At 38.3% G+C, this 14466-nt stretch overlaps 2 protein-coding genes across 9 annotated transcripts in view; one reads left to right on the plus strand and one right to left on the minus strand.

Moving 5' to 3' along the window:
• The first annotated feature begins 1033 nt into the window (after window positions 1-1033).
• Window positions 1034-11253, plus strand: tex11 (testis expressed 11). Of its 2 annotated transcripts, none has more exons than XM_072664092.1 (30): window positions 1034-1172; window positions 1710-2726; window positions 2971-3086; window positions 3884-3968; window positions 4078-4157; window positions 4313-4393; window positions 4512-4661; window positions 4847-4927; window positions 5022-5107; window positions 5357-5414; window positions 5489-5584; window positions 5783-5864; window positions 5985-6063; window positions 6171-6322; window positions 6506-6591; window positions 6711-6848; window positions 6934-7036; window positions 7119-7243; window positions 7394-7479; window positions 7661-7714; window positions 7825-7865; window positions 8025-8111; window positions 8314-8384; window positions 8533-8649; window positions 9157-9229; window positions 9360-9509; window positions 9647-9755; window positions 9876-9996; window positions 10480-10647; window positions 10924-11253. In XM_072664092.1, exons 2-30 carry the CDS (start codon window positions 2699-2701, stop codon window positions 10993-10995), a joined length of 2775 nt encoding a protein of 924 aa, XP_072520193.1. In that variant the 5' UTR covers window positions 1034-1172; window positions 1710-2698; the 3' UTR covers window positions 10996-11253. The 2 variants fall into 2 exon arrangements, with proteins under 2 accessions (XP_072520193.1, XP_072520194.1); XM_072664093.1 differs by having other exon boundaries at window positions 4542-4661.
• Window positions 11124-14466, minus strand: part of dlg3 (discs, large homolog 3 (Drosophila)) — a 96085-nt gene continuing 92742 nt past the window's right edge. For all 7 annotated transcript variants that reach the window (XM_072664095.1, XM_072664100.1, XM_072664094.1 and 4 more), the window contains one exon: window positions 11124-14328. In XM_072664095.1, the coding sequence (XP_072520196.1) occupies window positions 14222-14328 (107 nt within the window). In that variant the 3' untranslated portion in view covers window positions 11124-14221. The remainder of the gene's footprint in view (window positions 14329-14466) is intronic.

A 14466-nucleotide genomic window follows, 5' to 3' on the forward strand; every position in this document is an offset into this window, starting at 1 on the left:
GACGTCTGGTTTCTATCCCCACCATTGTCAACAATTGTGACTTTATGGTTTTCTGGAACAGAGCATTTCACATCAAACCACCCTGAATGACTTTTTATACATCTTGACCATTTCATCATCATATGAAAAGTGATTGAATTCTCTGCACACTTAATAGAAGTGAACAAATGAAGATATCAAGCTGAAGCAGTCCCCTAAGTCTGAAATCAATAGTTGTGAAATGTGGTTGCTGATTAAAACCAGACACACATGCACATCATTGTACTTTTGCATATCACTATGCTTTGTAATGCTTTGAATCAGTAATAGATTTTGAGTATAACTATTTACTTATGTACTCAAAATATAAGATTGCGATGGATTGATACTTTCCAGCGTATTTTCAATACTTTTTCATTTCATTTTATTATGCTAAATTATACTGATGACAGTATCTCTACTGCTTTCTGACTGGTCGCATCACTGACTTTTAATGTTCATTGTTTATTTTAGGCCCAGAGTACATCTGAAAGAGGAAAGCACGGCCTGATCATCTTCTGCTGATCTGCAATTGAGCTAATGGTAATGACTTAAATGTCACTTAGAACAAAACACATTACTTTTCTCACTAATAGACTCAAGTAGAACAGACTTTGCACACGTTTGTTTTCCTCCAACTGAACTCCTGCAGATAAAGATAACTGCACGCCCCTAAAATATCTGAGTACAAAGGAAAACAGGTATTGTCTTACCCATGCTATCAATGCAAATATCTACAGGACAAACATTTTCTGTTTTATATTTAACTTCCAAAAACAGGACGCACAGCTATACTATATCAATATGACAATAACCAATTATGAACAGCAGTCCATGATGTGGACGCATTCGGCAAGTTCACTTTGATGACACAAATGGGCACATATTGGGACATATCCATCGAGATACAGGGTTTTTGTTCTGTCACTCTTAAAGGCTTAGGACAGATATTTTGTCTTTGGCTGGCAGAACAGCCCTGATGCACTAATGTGCTAACTTGCACTGGGGTGAGAGAGATATGCAGTTGGTCTCCGACAGCAATGTGAAGAAGCAGATATGGAACCTGGGAGGCAGCAAGAGCCGAGCCCTAGAAGCAGACCTGTGTTAAGGACACCAATATTCTCCACAGAAAACCGACAGCAACAACAGAAAATGTAAAGGTTATTTTGAAGATCTTTAACATTATAATATGTATTAAATGACTCTTAGACTAGCATTTCAGCAGCAGTAATCAGAACTGGAACACTTCGTTTTTCTGCATTTAGTGGTTGAGATATAGCCAAAGTCTTTCAGAGTGGTTTGAACAGCACAAAAATATGAGATTTTTTAATGCATTTAAAAAATATACTTTGGATCAAAATCTTCTCAAAGCTCAAACTGAGATCCTGTAATGGATTTGAGTGATGTAGTTTATGGAGGCATTAAACTCCTCAGACGTCTGGTTTTTATCACCACCTTTGTCAAGCTGTTGTCAACAGCTTTGTTAGTCATAGTTTTGGATTCTGATAAAAGCTGAGAGGCCAATTTCCCAAACACAGCCTTACTACAAAGCTTCTTCAGTAGTAAAACTGTTTTTTTTATTGCTGTTTAGTTTAATTTGTTAACTTAATCCATGCTCTAGAAATCGGAGGACTTTATTTTACATCACACCTCTTACATTTCTTTCTTTCTTTCTTTCTTTTCTTTTGCAGTCAAGTCTTCAGAACGGTGCACATTCTCCATGGGCCAGGAGGGCAGCTAGATAAGACTTGGGCGGGAACAATTGCTGGAAGCAGAGGGCTGAAAGGACTGGGGCTTTTAAGACATTTCTTTTTTTAATCTAGTGTGCGGAACACAATAAGAGGGTCCGACCAGTTCTATGTACGCAGCTTGAGCTCTTTCCTTCAGGTCAACAATAACCCCCCCTCCTGTTAAAACAAAGATGTCTGCTGTAGCAACACAAATCATTTTTTGTTAAAGATGTTAAATGCTCAAAATAGACCATAATTAGCAGTATTAGCAGTAGTTATTATCAGTAGTATGTGATCATTTGTTTTTATTTAAACAAACAAACAAAAAGGACACATTTCAAAACAGCACAAAATACCTGGAGTTCAGATAAGGCCTAGCTATTGTATGCATCGTTTATCATTACAGACCAATTGACATATTTCAGTTCACACTGTATAAACAAAACAACAACAGATGCCATCTCACAACACAAGAAAGTTATTCTAATCATATGTCTTGTATAAGACACCATCTTGTGGTCATAAAGCAGGCCTGCACTTCCCGTGCATGAGGGCGCTGTCAGAGAGGCTAAGGGCTCCTGTAAGCTGTACTGAAAAGACACGCAGCTAGTTGTCAACACCAAAACATATAACACAGCTGTAGTTATATATCGAAGAACAAGCCGTTTTCCTATGAACAAAGCAGCCTTTACAGTCCCTCAAGATAGGCTATTGCCTCAGGTCCTCCACTGAAGCTCTCGGGTCACCGCACTGTACATCATCCTCAGCAAACGTCAAACATCGCGCGGGAAAATGTAAACGTTAGCTAGATTCGCGCGACGCATTAGCGCTATAGCTAGAGTCCGTGAGAGGAGACGTGTTTTTAACGGGTTTAGTCCGGAACAGAACACAGATACAACGTTGTCTGGTTTCCAATATATTTAAACAAAGTACACAAACTAGTTACTAACATGGAGGACTTTCTTAACAGCATGAAAGGTAAGACCTATAGACTTTAGTAAACTTTAGTAGCTAGCTAACGTCAGTTAGCTAGTGCTAGCTTGTTAGCTATGCTAGCTAGCAAATAAGCTTCAGTAAGTTTCTTATAACTGATCTTAACGACCGACCACGTCTAATTTAACAAAGTATTTCACGGACCGTGTGAAGTAGAGCTACTCTAGTTAGCTAGCTATGCTATATTTCTAATCTATAGCGGTAATATAACCGTGCGTTTCTCTCCTAGGTCTCTCAGATAACCTTCTCCACATACAGAGTGATGAGAGTGTGAACGGGCTGATTGAGCAGATGTTTGCAGAAGTTCAGTCGCTTGGGGAACCCACTAAAATACAAGATACAGAGGTGCCTGTCTGTTTAAGACGAGTTGTTATTTAGACGATTAGCTATCTCTATCTAGCTAAAGGCGGATTTTGCCGTTCATTAAATACTTACAACGATAGAGGAGAGTGACAAGGCATTGGTAAAATAAATAACGTAGCTAACCAGTTTCATCGGTTCAGAAAACAGAAGCTCTTCATGAGTAAAATGTGAAAACATCAGTGCTGGTTCAGGTTCACCACACTGCAGTCCAAAAGTGTGTTCCCATTGTATTGTAAAAGAACTGTCCTACACATCAACAACCATCCAGTGACCCGTCATACCTCTCTGGGAGTTAAGCCTCATCGTATAGACACAATCTGTTTAGCTACTAATGTTTTAGTGACCTATCATCTGTACCACAACAATGAACTCTGAAACTTGTGTTTTTGCCATCAAAACAAGGTCGATGAACCGTAGAGCTGGGGGGGGGGGGGGGGCGTAGCACGTTGGTGACCCCCATTGAGCTTCACCTTGAACGATACAAGCTTTAAGATTAAACACAGAGTCGTTCTACACTGTAACCATATTTGTTTCACAACTGTCATTATAGTCTGTATAGTGTGAATTAGGTTGTTGGCACTTGAGTCCTTCATCTTCATCTTGACACAGTGGTAGTTTAAAATAGATGGTGTCCTGATTGTTGCCTGGGATGTCATGATAAAACAAATTGTATTATTGCAGACAGGGCATAATTATATTGTTTTACAGTACTTGTACTTATCAGGACGTAACACTAGACCAAGAATAAAAAAAAAATTCTTTGTGCTTTCTATTTCTAGGTTGAAGAATGTGCTATTCAGTTGTGGAACTGGGCTGTGACCAAAAATATTGGTTCAGCTATCAACGAGCAACAAAAAGCTAAAGGTTTTTTTGTATACAAATGTCATATATTTTCTGTGCAGACAGTGGTTTCTAGTGTTATACATTTACAGACATTTTGAATACATGTTATGAGATATTCTGTGTGTCCCAGTGCGTCATGTGGCTTGCAAACTCCTGTATTTATGTGAAACTGAGAACCCATCTGAGAATGCCATCCGCAAGCAGATTATGGTTTGTCTTCTCACCGCATTTATTATTCTTTCTTGAAACTCATTGCTTTGATATGAGAGCACTTTTGCAATTTAATTGTCTCATTTTGTAATGCAAAAATGCAATTGCCCCTTTTTCAAGATTACAGATTTACATTTTGATATCTGTGTTTGTAGATGGCCAGTAAGACAGGGAGAACATGGCTCGATTGTAAAAATCCTAAGCTTGCTGTTGACTTTTTGAGTCTAGCAGTCAGTGTAAGTGTTAACCTTACCATTTATTTATATCCACAGTTTGAAAATGAAAATAAGATGAAGGAACATTGCATGTTAAGCAGTCTGGTTTTAATTGTGTTTTGATGTCTTGTTTGGATAGTGTGTTGGTGACCCAAATATGATTTCACAGAGCCTGGAGACTCTTTACTGCAGACTAACATCCCATGGAGATGGTGTTGCTGATACCAACACACCAAAAGGAGATGTAGAGAAAGACCTTCTGCGTGTTCTGTCTTATCAGGCTGAATCAGTAAGCAAAGATTGTGCTTGTGTGCAATGTACTGCTAACACCTGAAGTGAATTGAATATTCGTTTCAGTTAGTATGAAATTTCCTAGTGAAATAATCCTAGAAAACACTTATTTATATAATATATAATGAAATTTGAAGGCAACTGGCAGGAGTTGCTGAATAAAGTGATATGTTGCCTTTTCAGGCAGTTGCTCAAGAGAATCACCAGGAGGCAGTCTCCTGCATGCAGCGATGTAAAGAGATGCTTCTTAGGCTTCCTAAGGAGGTGTACAATATGTCTTTATGTCAGCATATTTGCTTGAATTTACAAATGTATGTGTATTTGTTTTTCAATAATAACAAAAATATTATTCTTTTAGACTGGCTATCTGTCTCTTATTTGCTACAACTTTGGAGTGGATACATATACTCAGAAGAAGCTTGAGGAAAGCTTATTTTGGCTTAGGTGACTAAATTAACCTATACCTTTGAAAGTAATAAGTAAGCATAATAAATAAATAATGTTTTTTCACAATGTCCATTGGGTCCAATTTAGAAAACAACAGACTGTATTTTAGGCCTTATAAGACTATATTTGTGGCAATAGTAATAGTGTCTTTCTTCAATTTTAATTCCATACAACAAGCTTAAAAACAGTTTGATCATAATTGCTCATTTATAAAAGGTGATACTCATAATTTGTTGTAATTTCTAGTCAGAGCTATGACATCGGGAAGATGAATCCAAAATACTCCCCAGGGCCAGAAATGCAAGTAAGCACTTTTTGCAGTTTTAGTTTTAGTCAGTAAAACTATTACTGGTATAATTGCAATATATTCTTTTTCAGTCCAGAGTCTTGAGACTTCTTGCTACAGTTTATTTGGAATTAGACTGTCAGAAGTATCAGGAGAAAGCTCTTCATGCTGTGAACTTGGCTAATAAGGTATTATACTCATTTAAAACTATAGTGCTTTGCTAGAGTTGATTTAAAGGCACTGATTAGATTAGTGGTTATCTCCAAATAGAATAGATCTCCAATAAATTAGAATTAGAATTACAGGCTCCATTGAATTCCAATAATTGCAGTTTGAAGAAATCCTCTATACTGAGGTAACATTTAGTTTTACATTCTTTTTTTCAGGAAACCTTTCACCCATCAGGCCTTTATTTGAAAATCCGCATTTTTCTGAAAAGTCGAGCTTCAGATGAAGTGGTCAAATCTGGTGAGCCCAATGATTTTTTTTTTTTTTTCAACACAATATTTCATGGTCTAAATTAAAATATGTATCACTCCTAACAATTATTTGTCATTAAAACAGCTCTGCTCTCTCGTTATATAATAGGATTATCAGAACTACTTGATTCTGATGTTGCTCTGGATGTGTGTCTGAGCACAGCAAAACTGCTGATGGTAGAGGACAGGTAAAAATCTCATAACTAAATGTTTTCTTTCTTATACTTTTAAATGTTTTCTGGTTTACATTTCAACCTCAAAGTGAGGCACTAGAAAGATTTTTATGTGTTCTCAGAGAAAATCTGGCCTTTGACTTCCTGAAGAGGATGTGTCAGCATTTTGAATCATCTCCTGAGTTGGGCTCTGTACTCCTGTTGCATATTGAGCTGCTACTGCAGAAAGGCAAAGAGCTGCTAGGCAAGCAGAAAATTGAGGATGCAATCACAGGTACTGTCAATTAAAGACTTCGATTCTGTGTACTAACCTCAGCTTGGTGGGTCTGGACATTATACGTCAGTGGCACAAAATACTGTGATACCTTGCTGATGAATTTGTAGAATATGATAGAATGGATAGAACTATACCTGTTACACAGTGCATTGAATGCTCTCTCATCCTATTTCTTTTCAGGCCATTACACAGGAAGACAGTTATCACAACACACTCTAAATTCACTCCATCTCCTTCTGTGGGATAGAGCTACGAAAAACTTTGAGGTGTTAGTATCCCTATTGTTTCATAAATCACACAAACAGTACTAATGTTATATTATTATTATTATTAATAATAATAATTTATTGTTATTTGTTGTTATTATGACATTTTTGCTACTCAGGCTAAAAACTACTCAGAGGCTCTGCAGTGGTACAACTACTCACTGAGTTTTTATAAGGCTGGTCAGCTTGATCAGAACTTGGCGAAACTGCAAAGAAACCGAGCATCATGCTTCCTTCATTTGCAGCAACTAGATAAGGTACTTTTTGGTCTTTACAGTAAAGACCTTTACAGTAACTTAATGCTTCTTAGTAAAATTTATGCACAGAAAATCTTTGTTGCAGGCAAAGGAAGCTATTTTGGATGCTGCCAAGTGTGATCCAAACAGTATCTTCACACAATTTAGTGTCTATAAGATTGCTGTTCTGGAGAAAAATGTAGAGAAGGGTTAGTTCAAATAGTGCAATACATATGTGATGTTTGGGGGGAAAATTACATCTTAAAGATTATGTTTTACTGTGCCACACAGCTGCTGAGGCTGTGAGAGAGATTGGTGTCCTGGCCCAGTCGCATGTGAACACTGAGGACAGGCTTCTTGTGACTGAAAATGCAGCAGCCAACCTTCTCAGCTTGGCTGCTCAGATTGCCCTAGAGGTCAGTAGTAACATAGCATGTAAATACTCTAGCTGTTGTTTATCCACATTTACCATACCACTGCTACATACTACGAGTCATCTGTACTATTAGACCAATTTGTTAAGAAAAGTGTTTTCCAGTATCTTCAGCAGACTTTGTTCACTGCAGAATGGGCAGCAGAAGACAGCTATGAAAGCCCTGGAGAGTCTGTGTGAACACTCACAAGATGTAGCACAAGTGCTCACTGCCCTCAGGTTTGTCACACATGCACATAAACAATCTCAAGTCTGAAACGTCTAACCTTGACCCGTTTCTTGCATATGCTAACGTCAGAGTGTGAAAAGCAATGTGTTGGCGCTGACAGCGAGAGAATCTGAGCATGTCAAAGTCTTCTGAAATCTATGTATGGCTAAATTCACTGTTTGTTTTTTTCAGGTGTTTAGTTCGACTTGTGTTATCAACAATAGAAAGTGAGCAGGAAGAAAAGAGGTTAGTGGAGTACTGCCGTATGCCTGTGATTAAAAGTCGCTACTACAAATATCAATTCCATTATTTGTAATAAATGTTTTGTCTGTTTGCTGTTCTATTTCTTGATAAAGGGATGCCAATTTAGATGTTCTAATGTCATATCTAACGATGGGTAAGTGTGACCTATGTGGAATATGACCATTATGTACATTTCAGATAAAGGTCTATCTCTGTGAAGCCTTTTCTTGTGAACTGAGAAACCAAAAGTGTGTGTTTATAGGTGTATGAGGTAGAGAACCCTCTTCTCTTTCTTTTGTGTTTGGTTGTACAGCCCTGAAGAATGTGTCCCACCTCATCCAAGTGCCTGCCCAAGGAGCTGACCAGTGTTCTGAAGAGGCCAACTGGTTCAGGAGGATAGGTGGCTCTCACTCTCCTATCACTCTCCTATTCTGTGACAAGCATCAATGTTGGTCTGGTGCCCTGCCCTGAGGGGGTATTAAGAAATAAGAAAGGATTAAGATTAAGAAGATGGTTGGTGGAATGTGTTATTGCATTAATGTGATCTCTTTACAGTTCTGTAATCTTGTGTTTCTATTGTGATATTTCTATTACTTTGTCAGCATGGAACACAGCCCTGCTGTGTGAGAATAGCCCTGTTAGAATGAGGGATTTTTTTGTCATCTCCTACCAGGTATTTGCACATTAATTTCTTCATCTGTAGAGGCAGTAATGCCTTAGCCTCAACTCTGGAGCAGTGTTGCTTGTTATTTGCCTTCATCAGACACTTTAGAGAATTAAAAAGAACAAAAAGAGCACTCTTTCTTATTTTCCTCTTTCAGCTGTCACGACTCTGTGTCCCAGACAAAGGTGTGTTAATGGGGCAGAAGACGTGTTTGCTAATGGCTGCCGCTGCCAGTCTTGAGATCTGCAGAATGTCTCCACAGTCTGCACAACAGGTAGATAAACCATTTAACATTCACTACCAAACCATTCAGAATAGTAATAGCACTTGTTTAAAATTCTAACACAGAGTTGTCTAATTTTATCTGCAAAGGGCCAGTCATTGCAGATTTCAGTTCCAAAGAAGCCAGAGCATACCTGATAACTATTTGTTCAATCATTTGGTCTTAGTCTTTAACTGATCACCTGTGCCCCTGCTGTAATATAAGCTGGCACCCACAATGGCCCTTTTTGGTAAGATGGGACACCACTACCCTAAACGTAAATACACACGTGCACACATGCTCAAATGTACATGGATTTTGAATTTATATAAATCTTTATATTAATGTTTTAATGTAAAATATCATGTTTAAAATTAATACAAACTAAAACATATGTGTTTACTTTCTACATAAACATACTATCAACCAATCTTATCTCACTTTTTGGTCATTTTTGTTACCAGATTTATCCAGTAGATGGTGCAGTATGTCATTTGCTAAATCTACTTTGAATTTCAGACTGAGATCCTGACTCAGGCATTAGAGCACATTCAGGTCTGCTGGGAGGTATGGAAAGCATTAAAAGCTTCAGGTACCTTCCACTTCATATATTGTGAATACACTGTGAGGATAAGTTACATAGATAAGGTACATAGATACCTTTTGAGGTATATCTGTGAATCACTTCTCAAATATTATAAAATTGTTAATTTCACTTTTAGGTGACTGTTCTAAAGATCCAACTGAAACCTTATTACTGTTGTATGAGTTTGAGGCTCGTGCCAAGCTAAATGACTCCAAGCTGGAGTCTGTGCTCGAGTGTGTTCTGGAGCTTGATAACATTGACACCAAAATGCTGGAAACAGTCGCAGGTGAGATGTTCACAGATTCTAGTAGCTACTAATGGTAATGTATTGAGTATATGTTTTAAATAATCTGACATGTAGCAGTACAGATTTGAAGCAGTTATACAGGCGTTGAGAATTTTCACCCTACTTTGTGTGTGCAGCATTAGCTATGGAACCTCCAGCCAATTTCCCAGTACTGTGTAAAAAAGCCCTGAGAATCGCCCTCTCTCTACACAGACAAGGTCCATGTGTAGATTTGTCACGCTACAGGTATGGAAAATAAACTGCTAAGTTTGTATTATCCTGTTGACAGATATAAATGAACATATTTATAGACAAAACTCTCAATCAGAGCTTGATAATATTTTCTTTTATATGTGCACCCAACAGTAACTGTGTGCACAGTCTTATCCAGCTGTCTTTGCCCAGTGGTGTGTGTGAAGTGGAGCCTCATGTGTTAGAGGAAGTGTGGGGTTATTATGAAGAAGCTCTGTCCATCATTGCAGCCACAGTAAGTTGGCTAGCATTACCTTCTATAGCTTAGCCATGCAATTATCTCCATCTCTGAAAGAATCTCCTGTTTCTGTCAAAGGGCTTTTATTTGGCACTTCACTTACCAGATGCTCTATTCATCAAACTCTTCCTGCCCATTTGAATCTCTAATTAATAATCATCTTGGTAACCCTGGCCTTTTTGACTGGTTTAAAAGAAACAGAACTGGTGACACTATTCTAAACCAACATTAAAAACTGTCGTGAATATAAATGGGTATTTTACTTTTGTCAGAATAGCAAATATAGAAAGCATGATGAAATTAATTAAGGCATAATCAGATTATCTTTGATTTACTGTTTCTAAACTGAGCAAATATTTTTATATTGCAATGTCCTGTAAAAACAGTTTCTCTAGACAACTCTATAATATTTACACTGTACTTTCTGGTGGTTAATCTGATAATGAGCAGACTTATTCTAGCCTTTTCCTAATTTTCTAGCCAGAAGACTTCCCCGAACTGGAGATCCTGTGGCTCTTGACGCGAGCGTGGAACACAGGGATTCTGCTGTACAGTCTGGCTCAGTACCCTGAAGCGGAGAAATGGTGCAGCTTGGGGATGAGGTTCCTGTGCCACCTGGGCTCTCTGCAGGAGAGCTATCGCACTCAGGTATTGAGAGTGGATAGGTTCATTGTGTGTAACAGAGCGGGCAGATGGAGATCTCTGAAGCTGTAAACAAAAACAGGCTTCAGTATTCTAACTACAGTAGTTAGAATTACTGAAGAAGTGTTCTGTAGTTTATGGTAGGTTTGCTATAGTTTGGTATGGTATCCACATCATTTGTGACCCTTGTGAAATTCAGTTATCAATGACAAATACCAATGCTCTGAATGCAGACTGCATTTTCCTAGCAAAACATGATGGCAAAGTACATTCTTTTTCCAGATGACTGGCCTGTATAGTGAAGTGCTGGACAGGTTGGACAAAGCCAAGAAGAATACCATAATGGAGGAGTAACCACAAGTTTTTGAATTCAATAGGTGACTTTTTCACAACAATGTAAAAAAAATGTTTGTTTGCCAGTTTGGGTTTTGTAGAATTCCAATAATTTCGTTGATAAGCAAAAAGAATAACGCATTCCGATCTTAACAGAACCACAGATTTTATTATTTCCAAACAAATAAACTCTTGTCCAGTCCAAAAAAATTAAATGAAAACAAAAAATAAAATAAATAAAATGTAATAAACAGAATAAACCAAAAAAAAATCTAGGACTGTGTTCCCTCCTGACCAGAATATAAGACTTATTTTCCTTGTGTCCTGATAGATTTCTACCATTTGTATTCACAGGGAGGACACCACTGTACAATCAGTTCATACTTGCAAGCACTTACTGCACATGTGCTTTCACATCAACAACTAATCATCACCCAAAAAGACAAACCAGAACCCTTGTGCCCCACCCTTCAACAAGTTTATTTCATTACTTCTCTGGTGAAAAGTCACCCTCATCAGTACACACAGAACCATTCAGAATCTGTGGATGGTTCAGTAACCTCAATAGAAAGAGTACAATGAATGAAAATTCTTTGGGCTTTACTGACATGGCTGACTGACATCAGACACATTAACAGTCAGCTGATTTTTTTTATTCCACTTGACACCAGAGAGGACCAGTTCTACACTAATGAGTAGTTATGTTCCTGGTTAAGTTAATCTCTCTACAGGTTGCTGCCTGTATGTTTTATATATATATATATATATATATATATATATATATATATATATATATATATATATATAAATTTGATGTATGTAGATAGATATCCTTTTTTCATCTATACACTCAGACAAGTTCCACAAGAGATCACAAGTAGACAGGCCCTAGTTTTGGGAAGTAATTTCCCAACTGACTAGAAAATGTGTTCTGATAGGCAGCTGAAGATTTTTGTCTATAGAGAAATACCCACATTACGGCACATTTGTATGGAAATTTATCTCTGAATAATTCAAAGTTTACTTACCTGACATTTGTGATCTATAAAACATTTGTCCCAGTTGTTTCCCACATGCATGAAGCACAAGTGAGGGGGATATTTACATTTTACAGCTATCACACCCTTTGAAACAGTCTGTAAGCAGTTTATAAATGGCTCTGTTCCCTTCGATTATTCCCTGAACTCTGGTTTTGACACAGGTATGACAGCTGGTTTAGTGGAGATGTCTGGCAGGTGGGTGCACCTGCTCAGAAAATGCCTGCACAAACAGGAGCTGGGTGGTAGAGAGCACAGCAATTTAATCTCTTCTTGTAGGCACAGAAGAAAACGCTGGTCTGGCTCCAATACACCCAGCATTCTGAAACCTTCTTCCTCTCCGGATCGAAAGGGGGGGCGGGGTCATCTTGGAAGTTTTGGGGGCTGTAGTAATCCTGTAGTAATCAGTCAGTCAGCACGGTCCCTTCTTATGCATCATATGGAGCCTCGGCAGAAGTAAATCTCAGCACTGCACAGCACTGTTGGCCTTTCCTCTTCTGCTGAATCTATGTGCACACAGGAGGGTCACCTCAGGTGTAGTGCTCACAAAGTAGGTCAAAACTGAGAGGAAATCTTGCAAAATACCTAAGTATTTGTGATCGCTTGTCTAGGTGCTTGGTGAAAAATATCCCTTTTGAGTGAATATCCTATGGTCAGTTATTGTTTTCCATCGCAATGTGATTACTGCCGTTCAGCTGCTCAAGGACTATATCCAAACGTCGGATTGTTGAGCTTTCCAAGCACATGCCCTGGTACAAGGTTCAGCACAGTAGAGAAACGTCAGCCCACAAATAAAAATCAAATTAAATATTTAAAACAATTACAAGTGACAGATTTAATCAAAACATCTTTGAGTTCTGGGGAAATTACGCCTGTTCAGGCTCTATTGACTCTTTAATATTTAGAAGAACATCCAATACAATTATTGTCTTGATTCTACCCGTTTTAAGGCTGCCTAATCAGGCAGCTTACAGGACAGTACCATGTTGCCGTTCAGTTTGAAGAAAAGAGTCTTGGAAGGCAGAGAAAGTGCAAATGGGCTGTCTGCTGCTCAACAACGTCAGGGGAGCCTTGGCTGCCAAAATTGGAATTCAGAAATCAGTCACTTAAGACAAAAGTAATGAAGAAAAAAGGATTTCAAAGAGGTAAGACACTTATGTCTATTGCACTCACAAGTTAGGCCTCCAATAGTAACAGGAAACTCAAAGAACAGTGAACTGCTTGAGTCTGCCATTAAGCACTGATCAGTTAAGTAATTTGTAGCTTCCCCCCAAAAATGACTGAAATTCTACAGAATTTTATTATAAGGCAGTTTGGTGTTCTGCAGAGAGCCCAGTTACACCCCTCTACCCCCATATTTAGTACAGAGCAGCTAAAAACCACAGAGAGAACTCAAAAAACCCAAAGACAAGTAAATGAACTCTTAACAGCCCTCCAAGTAGACAATTCTAGTGTGTAAAATGTGTACCGTAGTATTTAATATTATGTAGTAAAATCGCTCCATAGGATTTTTATTTACCATGTGATTTCAGTAATATAAATGTATAGATTCATACTCCATTTTCCATTTTTTCCACCTTCTATGGCGTCCTCTACCACCACCTATGCCACGCAAGCTGGCAGCGGCAGTCGATCAGGTAGCAAACTGCCTTGTGATTACTGAAGATCACCAGTTTTCCAAGTGTTTCCACTAAATTTCTATAAACATGATCAAATGACTCCATGAACAGTACCTTCCACAAGTTTGATCTGTGTTTAGTCCTTGTAGAAAACCTTGGTCTTCGCTCAGTATCTCCCATTTCTTTATAATGTAACAAGGAACATATACAGGGTTCCAGCTTTTCAGCCTCCATGTCCAACGAACTTCTTAAAATTCCAGACCCCACTCTTTCATCTTGAGGCGTTCTCCTCCCAAGTCCACCCAAACACACAAAGGATTCATTCATTTTCCCTTTTTGTTTTACATGACAAAAAATTCATTTGGAACGGCATTTCCAGTCTTGAATGGATTTGCTGAGAAACTCATGCAGGGGTGTGCACAGTCACAGTAATGGTGATAAGACTTCTTTTCATTTGAGAGTAACGTAATGATGACACTAAAACTTGATATGAAACATATCAGTAAAAAGGGAAGGAGAGGACTTGGGATGGAGCGGGGCTGGGGTTGGGATAGGACTCCGCACACGTGCAGAGGAGTGGAGGCTGCAAGCTCAGAGTTTTTCTGAGGACGGGATCCAGATGTAAGGGCCTGACTGCTCCTCGATGATCAGTTTGATTTTATTGTAGATCTCTTCTAGTGAGTCACCCTGGACTATGGCTGTGAAGAGAAGAAATAAAATCAGGTTGTGTCGTTTTGTTAAAAATTAAAAAGTTATAGCTTCTATGTGTGGGGGTTGGTCTTCTGACAGATCAAGAAACTTCCCAATCATTAAAATACATAAAAAGATGTAGATTT

This window comes from Salminus brasiliensis, chromosome 19 (genome assembly GCF_030463535.1).
Source record: "Salminus brasiliensis chromosome 19, fSalBra1.hap2, whole genome shotgun sequence".
Taxonomy (NCBI): Eukaryota; Metazoa; Chordata; class Actinopteri; order Characiformes; family Bryconidae; genus Salminus; species Salminus brasiliensis.